Raw genomic sequence first — 23,501 nt, forward strand, 5'->3', positions numbered from 1 at the left:
CCGCAAATTCAATTTTTTGTGAACTGAATTTGATTTTGCTCAAATTCTGTAGTTTCACTGAAAATTCAATTTTGCTCAAATCGTTTTACTGCAAGTTCAATTTCAGGCAACTGAATTCAGTTTCATATTAATCATTTCACTACAAATTCAACTATGTGCAAATCATTTCCCTGTGAATTTAAGTTTTCACGAATCATATCACTGCAAATTGATTTTCACACAAATTGTTTCACCGCAAATACCAGTTTGTGCAAACTGAATTCAATTTTGCTCAAATCATTGTACTGCAAAATTCGATTTCATGCAAACTGAATCCAGTTTCATGTGAATCGTTTCACTACAAATTCAATTTTGAGTAAATCATTTCACTATGAATTTAATTGTGCACAAATTATATCGCTGCAAATTGAAATTCACGCAAATTGTTTCATCGCAAATTCAATTTTACATAAACTGAATTCAGTTTTGCTCAGATAGTGTACTTTAACTGCAAATTCAATTTTGCGTGAATCATGAATCTGCGAATTCAATGTTGTGCGGATCTTTTCACTCATCTCCAGTCGTTGATGCCAGGCAGTGGCTAAGAAGGCAAATTGACCCGGCCAATATGTGATGAGGATCAGAAACCCCATTTTGGCATTTTTAGAAAATTTTGTGCGTCAGATCTTTTTTTTTTTTTTAGTTCATGGGATGTTTGGATTTTGAAAGTGTACTTTTTGAGCTTTGTTTAATATTTGAGCATGAATTTAATTTCTTTGTTTGAGAAGGACTTTAATTTTGTTGGATTTAAATTTTAAGTGTGTCACATCGCCATTTCAGAAGCCCCTACAGGTGTATTGTGGGTTGCTAGGGGATTTTCCCTTGTTGCTAAGGACATTCAGGTGCCAGAGTCTCTTTATTCCAAGATGCAGATCTGATCAGTGAACAAGTGTAATTTTTGAAAGTTTTGGAATCTGGTTTGGGCTTATACCTCATGTGGCTCAACTAATGTTTTAGCTTTGTTAAAATGATACAATTTTGATGAATAGACTCTTTACGGTTCTTGTCAGACTATAATTACGATTAAACTGTCGGGCTAGAAAAATGTCTCACAACCTTAAAACGACTTTCTTTGTTTTCTGATGTTGTTTTTGTCAGGCTTTTGGAGAAGGCTGTTTTTTGGTTTCTGATTTTATTCTCTACATCACCTGGTTAACAATTTTAAACATCAGGACGGTTACGCTTAAACACTCATTGACCCAGACAAGTCAGTTTGGGGATGAAGACAAATGATGGGCATCCTCACTTGCAGAGCTCTTGTAACTGGCTTAATAACGTCAATCAAGGAATTGTGGCTGTGTGATTGGATTTGCTAGTGGAATCAATTTGTTTGATCGGACAGTGCATGGAGAAAAATACAAGAAAGTCATCTGAGTGAATGACAGAATCGATACATTTGATCAGTTCCTTCAGAAAAGTCATTAGTGTGAGAACGTGTGGATGAACAAATCAGCATGCTCAGGAATGGACTGACATTTCAACAAGGGCTTGGTTTCAGTTTTCTACCCAGTGATGGTGGGATAGAGGAACAGCTCCCCAAAATCACAAATGTGGACAGGCAGACTCAAATCATCGATGGAAGATTGGGGATTTGAGCCAATAGGGAGAGAATGTGATGTTTCTGGACTGCTCAGTTTCATGTCAGGTGAAAGTGGGACTGTCCACACAAGTTAGGAAACCCCATTTCCCCAACTTCTCTACAGCTCGGTCATACATTTTCTCAAAAAAAAGACAGACTGGTTTGCTTCTACCTTTCCAACTGAGCTCAGCCATCTTCTTGAATGTGCAGCACACTCAGTAACCATCTTTGCCACAAATTTGTCGAGTGTGGCCTGGGGTGGTCTTACGTCATTAAAAAGTCAGCAGATTTTCTTGTTTATTTCCCTAGCATCCCGTCCCTAGGGGTGTTTGATTTTTTATGTCCTCCTTGGCCACCTGCCCATACATTTGGACTTATCATTAGAGACTTAGAGATAAGTTGGTAGCTTTAAGAATCTCACAACTGTACTGGATAACAATGTGAACTTTAATTAAAACACAACATACATCTACAAAAAAGTCAAAAGCGCAGCTATTTATTAAAAGGCAGAGGAAAATGAACATTTCAGCTAGCATCCCACAGAACTACTAATGAGAGCACGCTGGCGTCTTCATTCCTGGCCTGGATTGGGTGACAGTCTGCGACTAACAGAAATAAACTTAGGGAAAATAATTCAATTGGGGTCTGCTCTCTGTGGACAATCACAACTAGGACTTCAAGAAGAGTGAGATTAAAACGGACCAGACACACTGCTTGAAGAGTTATTTCCAAATTGGACCTTCTAGGAGGTGACACTTACTGCCAAAATGTAAAACTAATGAGCAAATAGAAGTAGAAAAGGCTTTAAATTTAACTTTTTTGAAATAAGAAACTTACAGTATTACAGAATTCTGTTTTTATGTACAAAAATACACTATCAGTTTTTTATTTTATATAGATAGATATTAATTTTAGCATAGTTGGCAGAATAGATAGATAGATAGGAAAGGCACTATATAAGAGATAGATAGATAGATAGATAGATAGATAGATAGATAGATAGATAGATAGATAGATAGATAGATAGATAGATAGATAGATAGATAGATAGATAGATAATTTTAGTGTAGTTGGAAGGATAAGATAGATAGATATTAATTTTAGCGTAGTTGGCAGGATAAGATAGATAGATAGATAATTTTAGCGTAGTTGGAAGGATTAGATAGATAGATAGATAGATAGATAGATAGATAGATAGATAGATAGATAGATAGATAGATAGATAGATAGATAGATACTTTATTAATCCCAAGGGGAAATTCACAATGATGTCTTTAGAGCTGTAAGCTGCCATACACTCACAAATCAGCAGAGCAACCTCACAAATGTCCCTTAGGGATGTAGGAGACAAACAAACAGAATACTCATGAAACACTTGGACCAACGCAAGGAGAGAAGTCAAACTTCACACAGACATCAACCAAACTCAGCCTTCAGACGTGTCCTCCTGGAATAGTGAGGCAGCAGCATGAAAATGTGAGCCTCCGTGTTATCTTATCCAAGAACACAAAGCAGAAAATGCATCTGAAAATGCCGAGCCGGGAATGATCTGCATTCTGATCAGTCGCAGTGACATTCAGGGTGTGCTACACGTGTGGGAGCTCCTCAGCAGTGGCGGTCGAGTGGTCTCTCAGGTACAGTGTGAGCACTTCATAAACACTTTCTGTGGATTACTTGGGGGAGAGAGAGAGACCCTCAGGAGCCAGGTGCCCCCCTCCCCCAATTATTTTCATGATAGCATTATGAAGCTCTTCATTCAATGTCAGTGTCAGTAATGGCTGGCAGTGCCTCGAGTAACAAGAGGTTGTTGACAGCTTCTGTCTGCCTCTTTATTTTTTTAATACTCTTGATCCTAATTTCCAACAGCCGCAAACAAAAAAAAACAAAAAAAAAAAAGAAAAACCTTTTGTTTTATATTTTGATCTCATCTCTGTACCGCTGTGCTGAAAGCAGGTGGTCTGGACTCTCAAAGAGGATTAAAAGATGCGATCGCCATTCCTTTCAAACCAGATAATACGTGGAGGAGCTTCTGGCTTTCATTAATCATTATTCCAGACCCCTGCTTAGGATTCACAAATGTTCAATAATAACTGCAAAGAAGTGGAGTGAGTGAGCAGGAAGAGATTAGTCCTACGATGGCTTTTTATTATTGCTGGGCTCATTCTTCTGTGGCAGAAATAAAAAGTAGGAAAACGCAATGCAATTAGAAGGTAATGACATTTGGGGGTCACCAGGTGGTGCTGATTTTCATTTATTTATTATTATCCATCCATCCATTATCCAACCCGCTATATCCTAAAACTACAGGGTCACGGGGGTCTGCTGGAGCCAATCCCATCCAGCACAGGGCGTAAGGCAGGAACAAACCCCGGGCAGGGCGCCAGCCCACCGCAGGACACACACCAAGCACACACTGGCGCAGTGGTAGTGCTGCTGCTTTGCAGTAAGGAGACTGTGGAAGATTGTGGGTTCGCTTCCCGGTTCCTCCCTGTGTGGATAGCGCTTTGAGTACTGAGAAAAGCGCTATATAAATGTAATGAATTATTATTATTATTATTATTATTACTTGGGACAATTTAGAATCGCCAATGCGCCTAACCTGCATGTCTTTGGACTGTGGGAGGAAACCCACGCAGACACGGGGAGGACATGCAAATGCCATGCAGGGAGGACCTGAGAAGCGAATCCAGGTCTCCTTACTGCAAGGCAGCAGCGCTACCCACTGTGCCACCGTGCTGCCCTGTGCTTGATATTGATTATTATTATTATTATTATTATTGACCTTGCTTTTTGCTGAATGTTGGATGACTGCTTCACAGCATCTCCTCTGTCTTTATTCTTCTGAGTCCACAAGTATAGATGACATCAACCTCTTGCTAAAAAATGGGGACCCTTATGAAAAGAGGTGTAAGAGGAAATTGACAGAAGAGGAGTGGAACTTTAAAAACAATCAAAATGTCATTCATCCCTTTGGACTGACCGTAAACAGAAGAATAAAATTCTAAAAGGTATAAAAAAAAAAAAAAAATACCCAAATCAGCCAGCGATTGAAATTTAAAGTAATTGGAGTCGGCAGGGTTTTCCGTTGGAGTTGGCAGCCCATTGAAGGTTGCGAGGACTTTCAATTTACTTCACAAGCTGACTGTGTCAAAGTGTGTTATTTCAGGGGCAACAAAGTGCAAATGAAGTGTGTTGTCAGTTTATTTCTTTTTTTTTGCCGTTTTAAAATCGAGTGTACTTGCTGTATAAATGATGTAAAAGCTCAGATAATGCACAAAACAAAATGACTCTGACAAGAAGTCCTTGGGCTGTGTCCACTAGGGGGCGCACTGCCACACCTGTCTGCAGCTTCAGGCTGCCTGTTTTTATATTAACCTCGCCTGTCAGCCATTAGAATAAATAAAGGCCGACAACATTAGACTCGTGTAGTGCACTTCTCCCCTGCCCAGCCTCCAAGAAGACGCATGCACGCGTTGATAATATCTGACAGTGGCTTTAGGACCGGCCATCAGCCTCCTGGAATATATTTAGTCTCCGCCGGGAATTGTTTAATTGCTATTTAAAGTCTCAGGTTAATTGAGGTCTGCCTTAATTATTGTTTCTTGTTTCTTTTCATACCCAAATGCTTGTGTTGCTATTTGGGAGCGAGCTGGGGGGGGCATACGTGATAAAGGCTGCTGCTATACTGGTTAATGCTGCTTAATGATTTATAGATGTGGTTGGGGGAACAAAAGTATGAACGCTTTTAAAGGAATATCCAGAATTCTTTGTATTTTCTTATTCCTGTCCAGCCAAATTTAAGTCCATCCATCCATTCATATTTTTGAGTCCTTTCCTTGGAAGGCCATTTTAGATACATGACTTAAATTTGATGCGGCATGGTGGCGCAGTGGGTAGTGCTGCTGCTTTGCAGTAAGGAGACTGTGGAAGATTGTGGGTTCGCTTCCCAGTTCCTCCCTGTGTGGATAGCACTTTGAGTACTGAGAAAAGCGCTATATAAATGTAATGAATTATTATTATTATTACTATCCATTTTCCAACCTGCTGAATCCAAACACAGGGTCATGGGGGTCTGCTGGAGCAAATCCCAGCCAACACAGGGCGCAAGGCAGGAACAGATCCCGGGTAGGGTGCCAGCCAACTGCAGGGCACACCCACACACCAAGCGGACAATTTAGAATCGCCAATGCACCTAACCTGCATGTCTTTGGACTGTGGGATGAAACCCACGCAGACACGGGGAGAACATGCAGACTCCACGCAGGGAGGACCCGGGAAGCAAACCCAGGTCTCCTTACTGCGAGGCAGCAGCGCTACCCACTGCGCCACCGTGCCGCATCAAATTTAAGTCATGAATCTAAATTAGCCTTCCAAGGAAAGGACTCAAAAATATACACAGAAAACAAATTTGTCTGTGAGCACAGCAGGGTGGGGGACAAAAATCAAGCAAAAGGCAACTGCCGTATTTGGAAAAACTTTCCTCTGTTTTTAAAGAAGTCATTCGTGGAGGGTGCTGCGGTTTCCTCCCACAGTCCAAAGACATGCAGGTTAGGTGGATTGGCGATTCTAAATTGGCCCTAGTGTGTGCTTGGTGTGTTTGTGTGTGTCCTGCGGTGGGTTGGCACCCTGCCCGGGATTGGTTCCTGCCTTGTGCCCTGTGTTGGGAGCTGTGTTCGGATTCAGCGGGTTGGAAAATGGATGGATGGATCATTCGTGGAGACCACATGAAAATGCAGAACAATTCTTTATTTGTACACAGGTATGCTGTGGCGGACGGCTGGGACCCTTACCCGGCCAGGATGCCTCTGCGCTGGAAGAAAACCTATTCAGAGCATTAGCTCCCCCGGCGTGATTGATGGCAACCCCTCTCTGGGTTGCAGCGGTGCCCCACAGGGCTCCATGGAAGTTGCATTTTGGCGCAGCCCTGCTGGGTTCCGTGGACGCCACCAGGTGTTGCTGCAGGTACTGCTGAGCCCTAAGTGGCAGCAGTTCAGCCACACCCGGAAAGAAGACCACCGGACACCTGGAGTACCTCTGGGGTGCCCTATAAAAGGAGCCAGTTGCACATAAAACTCTCTTTTCTACTTTTCTTCTTTCTCTTTCTGTCTTGTCTGCCCTTCATCTCCCTTTCTTCTGATTCTGGCTCTTAGAGTAGTGGTCTGCTGGCTCCTTTTATAGGGCACCCAGAGCTGCTCCAGGTGTCTGGTGATCTTCTTCTGAGTGTGGTGGAAGTCCTGCAACAAAGGGCTCAGCAGTACCTGCAGCACCCCCTGGTGGCACCCATGGAACTCAACAGGGCTGCGCCAAACTCCGATTCCCATGAAGCCCTATGGTAGTCTGAGGCACTGCTGCAAATCAGGGTGGGGGGCTGCCATCTAAGCACTCTGGGGGAGGCAACACCCTGAATAAGCTCTCTCTCCCCCGGTTCTTCTACTATAGAGACGTCCCGGCCCGGCTGTTTGCCACAGTGAGTTAAAAACAGCAGTTGAACTCCAGTCCAGAATCCAAAGACCCCATGCTTGAATCCTGCATCATACACAGCCACATCCTAAGTTGCGTTCCGTCTATCCTTTGTTAATGGAGAGTAAGAATGTGTTAAAGGACGACTCAAAATGGTGGTCTTTCACTGTTGTGTCACTTGGTTGCAGTGGCAGTGCATTTGTAATATGCAGCATTTTGTGTAACGAAATGTCTCGAAAGGAGGATTTTGAAGTAGATACTGAAATCTGAAGTAGTGCGTGATGAGCAGCTTTCCTTTTTATTATTTCACTCTGGCTGCCAACAGAGCAATAAGCAGGCCATGTATAAAGTATCTATAAAGTAAATATATATATAAATAAAGTATCTATCTATCTATCTATCTATCTATCTATCTATCTATCGATTTGCTTTTCTGCTAGTTCTCTCATCCAGCATTACAACGTTGGAACAAACCTTCCTCTGTTTTCAAAGAAGTCATTCGCGGAGACCACATGAAAATGCAGAACAATTCTTTATTTGTGCACAGGTATGCTGTGACGGACAGCTGGGACCCTTACCCGGCCAGGACTTACCTCTGCACTGGAAGAAAACATATTCAGAGCATTAGCTCCCCCGGAGTGATAGATGGCAGCCCCTCCTGGGTTGCAGCGGTGCCTCAGACGCCCACAGGGCTCCATGGAAGTTGGAGTTTGGAGCCGCCCTGCTGGGTTCTGTGGGTGTCACCAGGGGGTGCTGCGGCCCTGAAATGAGTCTGGTCACTCTTCTCTGGACTTTTTCCAGCACTGTTATGTCCTTTATGTAGCCGGGAGACCCAACACTGCACCCAGGACCCCAGATGAGGCCTCACCAATGTGTTATAAAGCTTGAGCAGAACCTCCTGTGACTTGTACTCCAAACATCAGGGCGCTATATAACTTGACATTCTGTTAGCCTTCTTCATGGCTTCTGAACAGCGTCTGGCAGTTGACAATGACAGTCTACTATGACTCCTAAGCTCTTCTAATCTTTCCTCCTAACTCATCCCCTGTAGTCCTGTAATCAGCCTCTTCGCTCTTCTCTGAACTTTCTCTAGTGCTGCTGTGTCCTTCTTGTAGCCTGAAGACTCCAGTTGAGGCCTCACCAGTGTGTTCTAAAGCTTGAGCAGAACCTCCTGTGACTTGTACCCCAAACATCAGGGCGCTATATAACTTGACATTCTGTTAGCCTTCTTCATGGCTTCTGAACACCGTCTGGTAGTTGATAGTGTGAAGTCCTCTACAACTCCTAAGTCCTTTAATCTTTCCTCATAATTCATCTCTTGTAGCCCAGTAATCAGCCTCGTCACTCTTCTCTGGACCTTTTCCAGTACTGTTATGTCCTTCTTGTAGCCTGGACATCCAAACTACACCAGTACTCCAGATGAGGCCTCAGCAGTGTGTTATAAAGCTTGAGCAGAACCTCCTGTGACTTGTACTCCACACGTCAGGGCGCTATATAACTTGACATTCTGTTAGCCTTCTTCATGGCGTCTGACAGTCACAAGTTTACTGTGACTCCTAAATCTTTTAATCTCTCCTCTTAATTCATCCCCTGTAGCCCTGGAATGAGTCTGGTCGCTCTTCTCTGGACCTTTTCTAGTGCTGCTATGTCCTTTTTTGTAGCCTGGAGACCCAAACTGCACCCAGGACCCCAGATGAGGCCTCGCCAGTGTGTTATAAAGCTTGAGCAGAACCTCCTGTGACTTGTACCCCAAACATCAGGGCGCTATATAACTTGACATTCTGTTAGCCTTCTTCATGGCTTCTGAACACTGTCTGGCAGTTGACAGTCACGGGTGTACTCCGACTCCTAAATCCTTTAATCTTTCCTCATAACTCATCTCCTGTAGCCCTGTAATCAGCCTGGTTGCTCTTCTCTGGACCTTCTCTAGTGCTGTTATGTCCTTCTTGTAGCCTGGAGACCCAAACTGCACCCAGGACCCCAGATGAGGCCTCAGCAGTGTGTTATAAAGCTTGAGCAGAACCTCCTTTGACTTGTACTCCACACATCAGGGCGCTATATAACCTGACATTCTGTTAGCCTTCTTCATGGGTTCCATACATTGACTGGAAGTTGATAGTGTCAAGTCCTCTACGACTCCTAATTCTTTTCATCTTTCTTCATAACTCATCCCCTGTAGCCCTGAAATGAGTCTGGTCGCTCTTCTAATTTTTCCAGCACTGTTATGTCCTTTTTGTAGCCTGAAGACCCAAACTGCACCCAGTACTCCAGATGAGGCCTCACCAATGTGTTATAAAGCTTGAGGAGAACCTCCTGTGACTTGTAAGCCACACATCAAGGCGCTATATAGCCTGACATTCTGTTAGCCTTCTTCATGGCTTCTGAACACTGTCTGGCAGTTGACAGTCACGGGTGTACTCCGACTCCTAAATCCTTTAGTCTTTCCTCATAACTCATCCCCTGTAGCCCTGAATCAGTCTTGTCGCTCTTCTCTGGACCTTTTCTAGTGCTGTTATGTCCTTTTTGTTCCCTGAAGACCAAAACTGCTCCAGTACTCTAGATGAGGCCTCACCAGTGTGTTATAAAGCCTGAGCAGAACCTCCTGTGACTTGTACTCCACACATCAGGGCGCTATATAACCTGACATTCTGTTAGATAGATAGATAGATAGATAGATAGATAGATAGATAGATAGATAGATAGATAGATAGATAGATAGATAGATAGATAGATAGATAGATACTTTATTAATCCCAAGGGGAAATTCACATTCAAATTCTGTTAGCCTACTTAATGGCGTCTTGACAGTCACAAGTCTACTTTGACTCCTAAATCTTTTAACCTCTCCTCTTAATTTATCCCCTGTAGCCCTGCAATGAGTCTGGTTGCTCTTCTCTGGACTTTTTCCAGCACTGCTATGTCCTTCTTGTAGCCTGGAGACTGCAGGTGAGGCCTCACCAGTGGGTTATCCATATTGGACGACCCTCGGTCAGCTTTGTGACGTCTAAACAAACTTTTGAAAATGTCTCAATATCTTCAATGTAAAAGCCCATGGAGAAATTGCATAGCATAACATTCTCCGACGCACTTAATTCAATTCAGATCTGACCTATATTGTAAAGCGCCTTGGGATGGTGTTCAGTACCGAAAGATGTATTATAAATAAAATGTTTTCTTTAAGAGAACACAGAATTCCCGTCTCCTACTAAACCGACACATGGTCCATAATGCAGGTCCGCTCTGTATAAAAGCTCCATCAAATCCTTCATGATCCTGCTCATCCTTTTTGCCATAAATCCTGTATTAGCGGCATGACAAACAGAGGAATTGTGCAATTCAGAATCTGAATAATACAATATGGAAAAATCATTTGTACCTTCAGTAATCCGGCTGATGAATGGTAAGCAGTAGCTCAAAACAATTATAAAGCATCTTGTGTGTAAGTGTCTTACTTTTTGTTTTCTCTTTCTTTCTGCTGATCGTTTTTGTTATTCATTTGTAACATCCGTGACTGAATGGATCTCCCATCCAAAGATATTAAAGCTCACCCTGCCCTTATGGAAAGTAAAGCTTCATCAGTTATTAGACCTTTAAGGAGCGGCTCGCCTGAGATAAGGTGGGCTCCTTGTGAAGTGTTCACACCTTCAGGAAATATCAAGGAAATGAACTCTGGGTGGCACAGTGCTTGGCGCTGTGGTCTCATAGATGAGGCATGCTGGCATTTACCTTGCACACCCAGTAGCTGCCTGGCATTTTCATGAAGTGGCTTACAAACAGAAAAGCATTATTTGTAGATGGTGGTGCAGTGGCCTCTCCGATCCAGCATCTTGGCTTCAAATCCCCTTCCCTATCTTCGCCTGTCTGGATTTGTTCACGCTCTCTCTGCGTTTACACATATAGACATTACGTGTGGGGGATTTCTGTTTCACCTTCCAGCCGAGCCGATCTATGCAAATTATGAAAGGCGCTTCATAGACCTCCAGTGACAACAGCATGGTCCGTAAAAACCTAAAATCTTAGAAACCTTACTCATTGTCCTTCTGGGATTTAAAAAGTAAACTTGCGTTTTTTAGTCTTCAGGTTCTGGTTTTAGATTTCAGTTTTGTCATTCCGGAGTTATGTTTAAGCCCAGGTTGACATTTAATATCCTGTATATGTTGTAACGATCCGAGTAAATCAGAACAGGAGCACTCACGGCTGTCAGGGCCTCTTCGATTTTATTTTGCTTACTCGGTCTTGTACAAAACAGAGCACTCTCATTGACTCCGCTCTATCGAGGTTACGGAGCACACCACCCAACACAAAAACTCTCAGCACGTCCCAAAGAACCTACTAAGTGGGGTGTCTGCCTCTTACAATTAGAAACCTCCCCTTCCAGCCCACCCATTCCCTCAGACAAGGTTAGATAGTACTGCCTGCACGTTACAATATATTATATAATAATAATAATAGCATTACATAATATAATAATATATATAATAATATATAAATTCCTTTCTTGTGTCCTTTTTGTTTTTAGTCTTTTAGTTATTATCATCTATGCTATTGTTGTTTTTTATGTTTATTATTTGTATAAGGGGTGGTACGGTGGCGCAGTGGGTAGTGCTGCTGCCTTGCAGTAAGGTGCCTGGGTTCATTTCCCAGGTCCTCCCTGCGTGGAGTTTGCATGTTCTCCCCGTGTCTGCGTGGGTTTCCTGCCACAGTCCAGAGACATGCAGGTTAGGTGCATTGGCGATTCTAAAAAATTGTCCCTAGTGTGTGCCTAGTGTGTGTGTGTGTGTGCCCTGCGGTGGGCTGGCGCCCTGCCCAGGGTTTGTTTCCTGCCTTGCGCCCTGTGTTGGCTGGGATTGGCTCCAGCAGACCCCCGTGACCTTGTAGTTAGGATATAGCTGGTTGGATAATGGATGGATGGATAAATTCCTTTCTTGTGTCCTTTTTGTTTTTAGTCTTTTGGTTATTATCATCTATGCTATTGTTTTTTATGTTTATTATTTGTATAAGGTGTGGCACGGTGGCGCAGTGGCAGTGCTGCTGCCTCTCGGTAAGTAGACCCAGGTTCGCTTCCCGGGTCCTCCCTGCATGGATTTGCATGTTCTCCCACAGTCCAAAGACATGCAGGTTAGGTGCATTACCGATCCTAAATTGTCCCTAGTGGGTGCCTGGTGTGTGTGTGCCCTGCGGTGGGCTGGTGCCCTGCCTTGCGCCCAGTGTTGGCTGAGATTGGCTCTGGCAGACCCCCGTGACCCTGTAGTTAGGATATTGCGGGTTGGATAATGGATGGATTATTTGTATAATTACATATATACTAGACAAAGAGCCTGTTTCGACAACGTAAGATGAAACGGGCGCGAGTGGAATAGTAATAAGTATAAGCACCACAAACCTGATATAGGTGTATTGAATGAATGCGTAATTAGGCCTCGAGCTGTAGTCGAAATCGCCTTTCAGGCCTCTAGAGCTTTAATCGAAGTCGCCTTTCTCTTTGGATTTTCACGGCCGTAACTCCGCCGCCTGCCGCGATGTCGGTCTCGTAAGGTTTTTCGGGCAGCTGCGCAGAAGGCTTCGGACAGACATGAGTGAGAGAGTGAGTGAGTGAGTGAGGAGACTGGAGAATTATGTATTAAGATTTGCCACTTTTGCTAATTATTTGCTTTCCATGTGTGGATGATTGTTCTGCCATGTTCTTTTGTGTTTTGTGGGTGGTTCCCCAAGAGGCGGGGCCTCCTGTCAATTTCCCTTAAGTGACCGCTAGCAGCCCTATAAAGGCTGATAGGAATTGTAGTCCTTTGTCACTACATTGTATGCGATGGCCGTTGGTGAAATTCCCTCTTTATTTTTATTGTTACTTTGGATTTCCTGTTATTTTTGAATTTCCCATCGGGATTAATAAAGTATCTATCTATCTATCTATCTATCTTTTACTTTTATTGATTCTGTTTAAGGATTCTGACTTATGTTTAACGTATTGGGACTTGGTTACTGTGGATTGACTTTTTTAAGCATCTCCTTTTTGCTCAATTGGCTCTTTTGTGTTTTTGCTCTTTATTTGCTTTATTCCACCTTAATAAAAGGATAAGTGTCTGTGTCCATGCAGTTACTATGTCTCTGTCATTCCAACAAATGTTGCATCATAAATATTTGTAGCAATAAAACTCATTTCTTTTGTCATTCCAACAGATGGTGCATCACAAACATTAACACTGCTTTTTCAAATTCCATATCAAATGGCATATAACAGAGACACGTGGATTGCTTTTGTCATTCCAACAGATGGTACATCACAAACATTAGCACTGCTTTTAGAAATTCCATACCAAACAGCATATAACCGAGACATATCCACTGCTTTTGCCATTCCAACAGAGGGTGCATCACAAGCATTAGCACTGCTTTTAGAAATTCCATACCAAATGGCATATAGCAGAGACATATCCAATGCATTTGTCATTTCAACAAATTTGTCCGCGTCAGTACCTGATTGCATAATGAATGGCTAAAGCTGTCAGTCAGACTCACGTCACCTGCTTCTTTGGATCTTCTTTTCTCTGATCATACCGCTGACCCCTGCTTTCTCATAGCCCTTTGTTTTATTCAGGTGTCCAGGCTCAGTACCAGCACAGCTATTGGTCCAAGCTGCCCTGCTACTGAAATGGCCACATTCTGGAAGGGGGTTTCAAGATGTCACAGTGGACTTCTACTCCAGACTGCTCAGTGTACTGCTTCAACTAGCCCATTGTCCAGCTTCACCAGTATCCAAATAGTCACTCAATCACAGCACCTTAACCACTTTTGTTTCCTCTCTTCGGTCAGACATGCAGGATTATTTGGAGAAAGTCCAAATCCAATAAAGTTACGGCTTGCAGGTTAAAATGGAGACCCCTGACATGTGTCATTCTGCACTCACACACTGCCATATGGAACTCATTTTCTCCAAGTTTCCAAAAGTCCTCGTTTCAAGTTGTCACCCAAAAAAAATTTTTTTTTAAATCCTCAAAAGTTCCCCCTAGATGAGCCCAACTCCAACCTCCCCTAGACTTTATACCCCCCCCCCCCCCGCCCCAAATGCCCTTAAGTCAGCAGAAAGGGGCAGCGCTGTCTTTCATGCCCCCGGCCAGCCACTTGATTTGTGGCACACATCCTGCCCCTCTCGTATTTCTGCAAGCCCATGATGGCAATCTTTAATTACCTTGAGAACAATCGCCTAAAGACAACAATTCCCACTCGTGCTGTCGCCGCTCAGGCTGCCCCGCTAGACAGATAATCATATGTTAGGAGGTTTATTTCAAGACAGAGGAGCACAACATCAATAAGCAATTAACAGGAAAGAAAATAGGGCTGCCTCGCCGCCTGGCAGCGTTGAAGATCTCATCTCCCTTCCTATCTTTGTGTCAGTGGGAGCTCAATGGGATGGCTGGGACCAAACCCGATCCCAACCAGTCTGCTTTTATTATTAAGATTGTGTCCAGCGCTGCTGGGAGGAGGGGGGGAGGTTCCAAACCCCAACAACCTTCCACCTGAATTTACGGGTGTCTATAAAGGATGACCGGATTGTTTAAAAAAATGCGCAATTTCGAAAAGGCCTTCATGATGATCACTTAACCTGATTCCAGCCACAAAAAATGAAGTTGACAGCCACTTGTCAAATGCCACCCCATGTTCCAAATCAGCCTGCAGTGGAGATTATGTCTTCAGTATCTCCTCTTTCTGCAGGAAGATCAGGAGGTGGAAATCACATGAAAAGAGCAAAAGGTTAGGTCACATATTTGATACATTCTTCATGCCAGGGTCAAGGGGCCAATCACAGAAGTACCAGGATGAAAAGAGTCCGCCCTCCTTCGATGCCAATTGCAGGACCAGTCCACCTACATAGTGGTGCTCATCAATATGACTTGGGCAATTGGAGTGTAGATTCCTGTGCAGATGTCTGGACGTCCCTGGCCAAATTACACTCCATGTTCTATGCTGTATTCATATGCTGCTCACTTCTAAAGCTTTGTGTGGTTTCAGACCTCAAAATTTGAGCATCTGTTTAATACTTTGGACACGAGGTATGAGTTAAGTCAACATATGAGAGAACTCGTACCTCACTGTATACAGTTGTTGTGCCTTGTGAAAGATGCCCTGTACGCAGACAGACACTGAGACAGCCAGACGTCCAATCCACACACGTTTTATTCCTCAACACAATACCACAGTGCACAATTAGCCACAACGCTCACAGTCCTTTCATTTCTTCTGCCGCTGCTACTCCACTCCGTGCAAGCTCCGTCCTCCTCCACCCGACTCCAGCTCCCCAAATGGAGTGAGGTGGCCCCTTTTATGGCATACCCTGATGTGCTGCAGGTCCTCCTTGATGATCTTCCGGCAGCACTTCCTGATGTGGCGGAAGTGCTGCAGTCTATGGCTCGGGAACCATCGAGGTGCCCCCTGGTGGCGGCCAAGGACCCCCACAGCTCTGTATCCATGGCCATGATGGAATCCAGGGGGGCTGCCCTCTTATGTCCAGGGTATTATATATTGCCTCTCTCCTGGTCCTTCCTTGTTCCAGGCTTCCTGGTGGGGCACGGTCCCCAGTCGTCTGCCACAACCTGTACAATGACAATAAAGCTGAATCTAATCTAATCTGATCTACTATACTGCTGCCATCTAGTGGAAAGCCACAGAATTTTTTTTTTTGGTGGCAAAAGCTTATATATAAACTTCTACATGTGGAAGTGTGTGTGTGTGTGTGGGTCTGTCTGTCCGGCCTGGAAGTGAGTGTTGGAGTCGGTGTAAAGGCTTCACCTCTGAGGAAACAGAAAACTCGCTTAGCCGCTAATAACACAAGAGAGGCCAGCACGTCAGCAAAACGAAACCTCAGAAGAACGACAAAGTCGCTTAATCGCTAACATCGGCAAAACGGTATCCCCTTTTACTTTTCCTCCCGCGGCTAATACACAAGTGACGCGAGTATATCGGCAAAATGAATCCTCCTAGGAGAGAGACGCCCAGAGTAGTTCCTTTCAATTAACTGACATGTCTACATTTCTGACGATTTCAATCTTTTCTAGGACCCCGGGCTTATTACAGCACGGGCTTACACGGCTAGTAGTCTTATAAATAGACAGTCCATAGTTATGTCATCGCGAAAAAGGGATAAAGCTACTGATGTTTTGAAATAACTAGACGAATATTTTGATGATAATGGCAGCAATCACTTAGACGATGTAGAACCTGTAGGCTCTGATGCAGCCCCGAAGGCGTTTCTTCATCACAAGGTGTTCGACTTGTCACAACTGTCAGGACAGAACTACATGGACGTTCTACCACCCGCCCACTGAGTACAAACAGTCGGCAACTGGCAAATGTGTCGTGAGCAACAAGTGTGGACACCACAAAAATACGCGTTCTACTTACGGCGCATGTTCTTCTGAGCCTGCAATCTGCGTACTGCTGCTGTCCTTCTATGACTCTCGTTCAAATGGAGACTTGAATTTGTGTTACTGATGAAAATAATGAGATTAACAGTTTCTTTACATTTTTGGCAGAGTTACTGTTGATAATAAAGCTGTTGCTTTCTAATACATTTCTTTACATTTTTTAAAAGTTTTGATAGAGTTCACTATTTATCATACAGTATATGCTTAGACGTATACTGCAGCATCCTGGTTAGAAACACTCCAGCAGTCAATGTGTTAAGAACTGGAGTACAAACCCTGAGATGATGGGCTCAAATCCCACTACTGACACCATATGACCATGAGCAAGTATAATTTACAAGTGCATTGCAATCCATCCCGCCTGCTCCAGTCACTAGGAGTATGACTGAATTAACCAGTAAAAAAATGTGAGCATTCAGGTGCGCTCACAGACTGGGGTAACTGGTTTGAAAGCTGGAGCATTTTTTAAAATTTGTAAGTCATTTCATCAAAGAGTTTGTTATCACCGTTCTGTTTTTATTACATATGTTTGTAACTGTCAGTTGTACTCCTTAACACCAGTGGAAACGGAATGTGATTACATGTATTACTGGTGTATATAAGACACCATTTTACAGTATTATGTAGTTGAAGATGCTTTCATAGACAGCAGAGATGAAAACCTCCCTGTGCTGTTGGCAGTTGTTGGATGAAGAGGGCCTGTAGCTAACTGGAGTTCAGAGTTTCACATTTATTCTTTTGTTTTTTACTTATTTATGTTTTTTTTAGTTTTTCTAATAAATTATATCTATGGAAAAAGTTTATTCCCAGCAAACACAGAAAAATAAAAATTGCATTGTTTTGTAAAAGAAGTGCATAATTTCGCAAAACTTATCGCCTGCTGGGGTTGGTTATGACATTGTGCACTTGTGCACTCCTGCCATCTAGTGGCAGCTAGTGAGGAAGAAGATAGATAGATAGATAGATAGATAGATAGATAGATAGATAGATAGATAGATAGATAGATAGATAGATAGATAGATAATGTGAAAGGCACTATATAATAGATATAGATATATAGTGCCTTTCATATCTATCTATCTAGTAGATCACCGGTGGGCAAAGTCATTCCTGGAGGGCCGCAGTGGCCACAGGTTTTTGTTCCAACCCAGTTGCTTAATTAGAAAACAATCCTTGCCAATAATTACATTTCATGGCTTGTTAGTGCTTTAACTCTGCCATGTCAAGTCATTCTCATATCCTAGATTTTTTTTCCATTCTAAGGATATCATCCAAATACTTTGAAGTGTAAAACGGAGGGGTAATTCTCAATCCTTCACTTTTTTCTCTTCTCTTTCCTTCCAAGTATTTAATTAAACCAAATAGTACACAATAAATACACACAGGTGTAAAGGGTAACAAGCAAAATGGATAACTGCTGGTTTCTTTTGTCATTTGCATCTTATTGCTAATAAGGAGCAATTAAAAACCGAGAATGCAGCTGTTTAAGACTTAAATAAGCAATAAGGGTTCAAAATCTTAACAAGGGAGATAACTAAAATGAAGCAGAAGTGTTTCTAAAGCAATAAGTGCTTCTTATTAAGCAATTGGGTTGGAACAAAAACCTGCAGCCACTGCGGCCCTCCAGGAATGACTTTGCCCACCCCTGTAATAGATAGATAGATAATGTGAAAGGCACTATATAATAGATAGATAGATAGATATGAAAGGCACTATATAATAGATAGATAGATAGATAGATAGATAGATAGATAGATAGATAGATAGATAGATAGATAGATAGATAGATATGAAAGGCACTATATAATAGAGATAGATAGATAGATAGTAAAGGCACTATATCATAGATAGATAGATATGAAAGGCACTAGATAGATAGATAGATAGATAGATAGATAGATAGATAGATAGATAGATAGATAGATAGATAGATAGATATGAAAGGCACTATATAATAGAGATAGATAGATAGATAGTAAAGGCACTATATCATAGATAGATAGATAGATAGATAGATAGATAGATAGATAGATAGATAGATAGATAGATAGATAGATAGATAGATAGATAGATAGATTTGAATGGCACTATATAATAGATAGATAGATATGAAAGGCACTATATAATAGAGACAGATAGATAGATAGATAGATAGATAGATAGATAGATAGATAGATAGATAGATAGATAGATAGATAGATAGATAGATAGATAGATAGTAAAGGCACTATATCATAGATAGATAGATATGAAAGGCACTATATAATAGATAGATAGATAGTGTGGGACATGGCCGGCCTTTTATCCCAGCCAATACCCCCAGGCCGCCAGGTGGAGCCCTGCCTGCAACATAGAGGTGCCCCGAGTTCCAGCAGGGCATTATGGACAATGGAGTTTTCATCCACAGACCTGCTGGATACCACAGGGGCCCCTAGAGGATGCTGCAGGGAGGCCCAAAAACTCTTACGTGCCCTATAACCCGGAAGTACATCTTAATCACAGCGACAGGAGGAATGACGTACTTCTGGGATTAAGAAGAGGACTTTTGATCTGACCCGGAAGTGATAGGAGGTCACGAGGACTGAAGAATCGGAAACACTTCCGGGTCAGGAAATATAAAAGGACTGTGGGAGATCCCAGGTCGTTGAGCTGAGCTGGGTGGAAGGGTGGCAACGCGTCTGGGAGAGTGGAGGATTATTGATTATTGTGTATTGTTTATTGTTTATTGGAGTATAGTGGAGTGGAGGGTGCTTTGTGCACATTTATTATTAATAATAAAGTCATTTTGGACTTTTATCTGGTGTCTGACATGGTGTCTGAGGGTTCAAGGGAGCGAGAGCACCCCTATCTATGACAATAGATAGATAGATAGATAGATAGATAGATAGATAGATAGATAGATAGATAGATAGATAGATATGTGAAGGGTCCGGTGAGGGGGCCTGTACGTAGCCAAGGGACAGAAGGTCCAGTAGAAGGTCAGCTGCACCTTTTCTTATGAAGATTCCTTTGCTGCAAGGTCCGTATGGCAGAAGCAGGTGAGCCGTCAGCTAAAAGGAAGGCACCAGGTTTTTTAAAAGTGACAGCTTCCAGCCCATTGATTTTAACCTCGTTTTAATGGAATTATTTATTGGATTTTTAACCTCCTCATTCACCCGTTTTAATGGACTATTTATTTGTCAGTTGAGCACTGCACTTTCCTTTTGGACACTGTTTAGTTTTGATTGTTTTTAATAGCAGCACTGAACTCTTGTGCACCTTCCCCTTGCTTCGTGTGCAGTCCTAATCTGTCCAGCCCATCCTGGTCATGACTATCGACAGCGTCGGGTTTACGAGGCTCCCGAAATAGAAGAAGGAGCCAACTCACACCACCACAGCCCCCTACTGGTCCCAAAACATTTAAACTGAAGCACTCATTTCACATTTGTGTTTATTATTATGTAATCATTGAGTTTCTTACGAATTTCCCAAATTAGGGTGGCTTACGCTACTTCAGTCTTTCGTTTTCTTCAAATGTCATCAAAATCTGTAACTTTTGCATCGGACTGTAAATGGAAGCCCCCTCTCTCCAACTGTGCCCAGACCAGGATTTGAAGTCTTTGATGCAGTAAAGCCTCACTGTCATGCTCAGTGTAATTTGAATTTGCATGTAAACTATTCCAATGTGTAGTGAACAATATAATAATAAGATAAAAAATAAATTGCTGTATACTGAACTGAATCCACCTTCAAGGGCCAGTCATGCGTGAAGCATCAGGGGCCACCGCCATTGACCTGAGGTAGCCAAGATGGGTTGTCCCCTGCAAGTCCCTCTCCTCACTGCTTCTCCAGCTATGGCTCTTGTTTCTGTGTTATGTGTCTGCATGAATGATTTCCTTTTTAGAGAAAGCATCCACACAAAAGAGAGCAACTCCTGTGAAATGTAGCTCAACAAAGTTTGCTGTGACGTTTGCAGTTATTTATTCAGCCGATGCTTTTATGACATCCACTTTAATAAATGCATTTGGTGAGTCATCCTCGTAGATGCAGTTTATAGTCCAGTGATGTCAATGTCGAGAGGTTTACTTACCTTGGCAGTGACATTCATGTCTCTGGTGACTCTTCCTTTGAAGTCAGTAGATGGATTGGGAGAGAATGGGGGGGTCATGAGGTCACTTTAAAGGGGTGTGTGGCGCTCCTGATATCTCTGCAAAAGGACGAAGGTCCAAGTCTTTAGAGCTCTGGTGCTTCCTGCCTTGCTATATGGTTGCGAGACATGGCTGCTATCCAGAGACCTGAGACTAAGACTGGACTCCTTTGGTACTGTGTCTTTCCTGAAAATCCTTGGTTTGACTTTGTGTTGCTCATGGAGTCCCAAATGAGGCACATTACCTGCATTGTGAGGGATCGTCAGTTACAGCACTACGGCCATGTGGCGCGTTTCCCCAAGGGTGATCTAGCTCGTAAGATCCTCATTGTTGGGGACCCGAGTGGCTGGACCAGGCCAAGGGGTCACCCACGTAACACCAGGCTGCGACAGATAGAGGGTCATTTCCAGAGGTTGGGACTGGATTGCGTGTCTGCCTGGGGGGTTGCAAACTGGGATCCTGAGTTGTTTTGTCGTGTAGTGGGTGGGTCAACACACTGTACCAGTGCATGCTCCCCAACTTGACTTGACTTGATGTCAATGGCTGCTGCAGGGCTCTCTGCTGGCTTCATGCTTCTGGTTCCTTCTCCACCCTCAACTCTGACTCCATGTCTGTTTTGTGTTTTTCAGCCCCGCCTCTTTCCATATCAGTGGTGGCAGCAGATTCTCCGGCACCCTTCAGCCGTTACCAGCCTCAGAACTTCACCCTCATCTGCATTGTGTCTGGGGGAAAACCGGCACCCACAGTAAGTCAAACCAAAATGGATTTCTCACTCCGTGGCAGGCTGAAGTTTCTTTCGTTTTGTTGGGATCCTTCTTGCTCTCTATATGCTGTGGCACCATGTAAGAGAGGTCCTTTAACCTCTTTAGCTGACAGATTTCAAGTGCTGTCAATCTGAACATAAGTGCAGTGCATTCTGGGAAATTTGAAAGGCAAAAGTGGGATTCAGAGATAATAAGATAGCTGGCAAGTGAAGCAGCCCCTTGTTTGGGTCACTTTGTGGAGTCGCGTGATTATCTGGTGGTGTTTATGTGCTGTAAGTATTTATTGGCTGACCTTCATTTGTTAGAAAAGAGTCTGAGCCGACACGGTGAAATGGGCCGATCACTGCGGCTGATAAAATGATAGGCCAATATCACTTGCTGAAGCACCCCCCCATAGTCCCCTTTTTGAAATAATCAGCTCTAAGAGACAAGTGAATAAATATAGCATATGAAAAAAAAAACAGTTATAAGGCAATTTCAGTAAGCAGGGAGAAATCGGCAGAGGTCTCCCCTCGACTTTCACGTATACTAAGATATGGGGATGGATATTTGGGGAGTAAACTACAAGATAATGATTATATTTTTATATTATGTACATTAAAGAACCATCAACAATAAATCAAATCAAGTTAAGAATATATTGAACAACTATTATAAAAGTAAAGTTGAATAAATCGGACTTTGTAGCTGCATGAATAAAAGGTAATGTACCACATCTGGTTAGCGGAAATAGCTCAGAAGTTGATAGAAATCTACGTTTTGTACCTAATACTTGTATGCAAAATTTGATCAAAAGTGAAAGCGTACTCAAGTTATCATGTTTACACACACACGCACACACAGACATCATTCTAAACATGGTATTTTCGTACTCAGGGAGGGAGAAATGAATTGGAAGTTATGGTTGCTTTTCTTTAATTTTAGGTTTGTTTTGTTTGTTAATTTTTAATTAATTCATCAAGAATTGAGATTTAATAGACTCCTGGAAGTATTTATTCATCAAACTGCAATTATGCGTTCAGGGGCAACTGGACGACAGACAACTTGGCGAAAAAACAACTCAGCGAAAGACAACTTGGAGAAAAGACAACTCAGCGAAAGACATCCATCCATTTTCCAACCCGCTGAATCCGAATACAGGGTCACGGGGATCTGCTGGAGCCAATCCTAGCCAACACAGGGCACAAGGCAGGAACCAAACCTGGGCAGGGTGCCAAGCCACCGCAGTCAGCGAAAGACAACTCAGCGAAAATACAACTCGGTGACAGACAACTCGGTGAAAAGACATCTCAGTGAAAAGACAATTCAGCAAAAAGACAACTCAGCGAAAGACAATTCGGCAAAAATACAACTCTGTGACAGACAACTTGGCGAAAAGACAACTCAGCGAAAGAGAATTCGGCGAAAAGACAACTCAGTGAAAAGACAATTCGGCGAAATGACAACTCGGCGAAAAGACAACTCGGTGTAAAGCCAAATCCGTGAAAAGACAATTCGGCGAAAAGACAACTCAGCGACATCCTTTACCCGTTAGGTAATAGTTAGGTTCAAAGAGATTTGTTAATATTTAAATGACAACATAGGGCAATGTTTCTCAACCTTTAAGTATTTGCGACCCGAGTTTTCATAACAGTTTTAATCGCGCCCCCCTAACATTTTTTTGAAAGGAGCCCATTAATACCAATTTGTTCTTTTTTAATTAATGATATATCATAGTTGCATATTTTATTATACCTACTTAACTGCAGTTACAGCTTTGAGTCTTCTCGGGTAACTCTCCACAAGCTTTACACACCACGACTGGCGCAGTTTATCCCATTCTTCATGGCAGATCCTCTCAAGCTCCATTTGATTAGATGGGAAGCCATCTGCAGGTCTCTCCACAGATCTTCTATGGCAGTGTTTCTCAACCAATTTTAATCATCAAATCATCAGTTTAATCAATTTTAACAATTTTAATTGCGCCCCCCCTAACATTTTTTTGAAAGGAGCCCACTAATACCAATTTGTTCTTTTTTAATTAATGATATATCATAGATGCATATTTTATTATACCTACTTAACTTTTATCGACATTTATCTAACTCTATGTTTATTTTTCTAGTATCAGAAT

General features: G+C 42.7%; 1 protein-coding gene across 1 annotated transcript in view; it reads left to right on the forward strand.

Moving 5' to 3' along the window:
* The window catches only part of igsf21a (immunoglobin superfamily, member 21a), an 897,495-nt gene that overhangs the window by 813,160 nt on the left and 60,834 nt on the right, over positions 1 to 23,501 (forward strand). Inside the window, exon 5 of the mRNA XM_051930758.1 lies at positions 21,254 to 21,369. Coding sequence (XP_051786718.1) covers positions 21,254 to 21,369 — 116 coding nt within the window. The remainder of the gene's footprint in view (positions 1 to 21,253; positions 21,370 to 23,501) is intronic.

Source organism: Erpetoichthys calabaricus, chromosome 8 (genome assembly GCF_900747795.2).
Source record: "Erpetoichthys calabaricus chromosome 8, fErpCal1.3, whole genome shotgun sequence".
Lineage (NCBI taxonomy): Eukaryota > Metazoa > Chordata > Cladistia > Polypteriformes > Polypteridae > Erpetoichthys > Erpetoichthys calabaricus.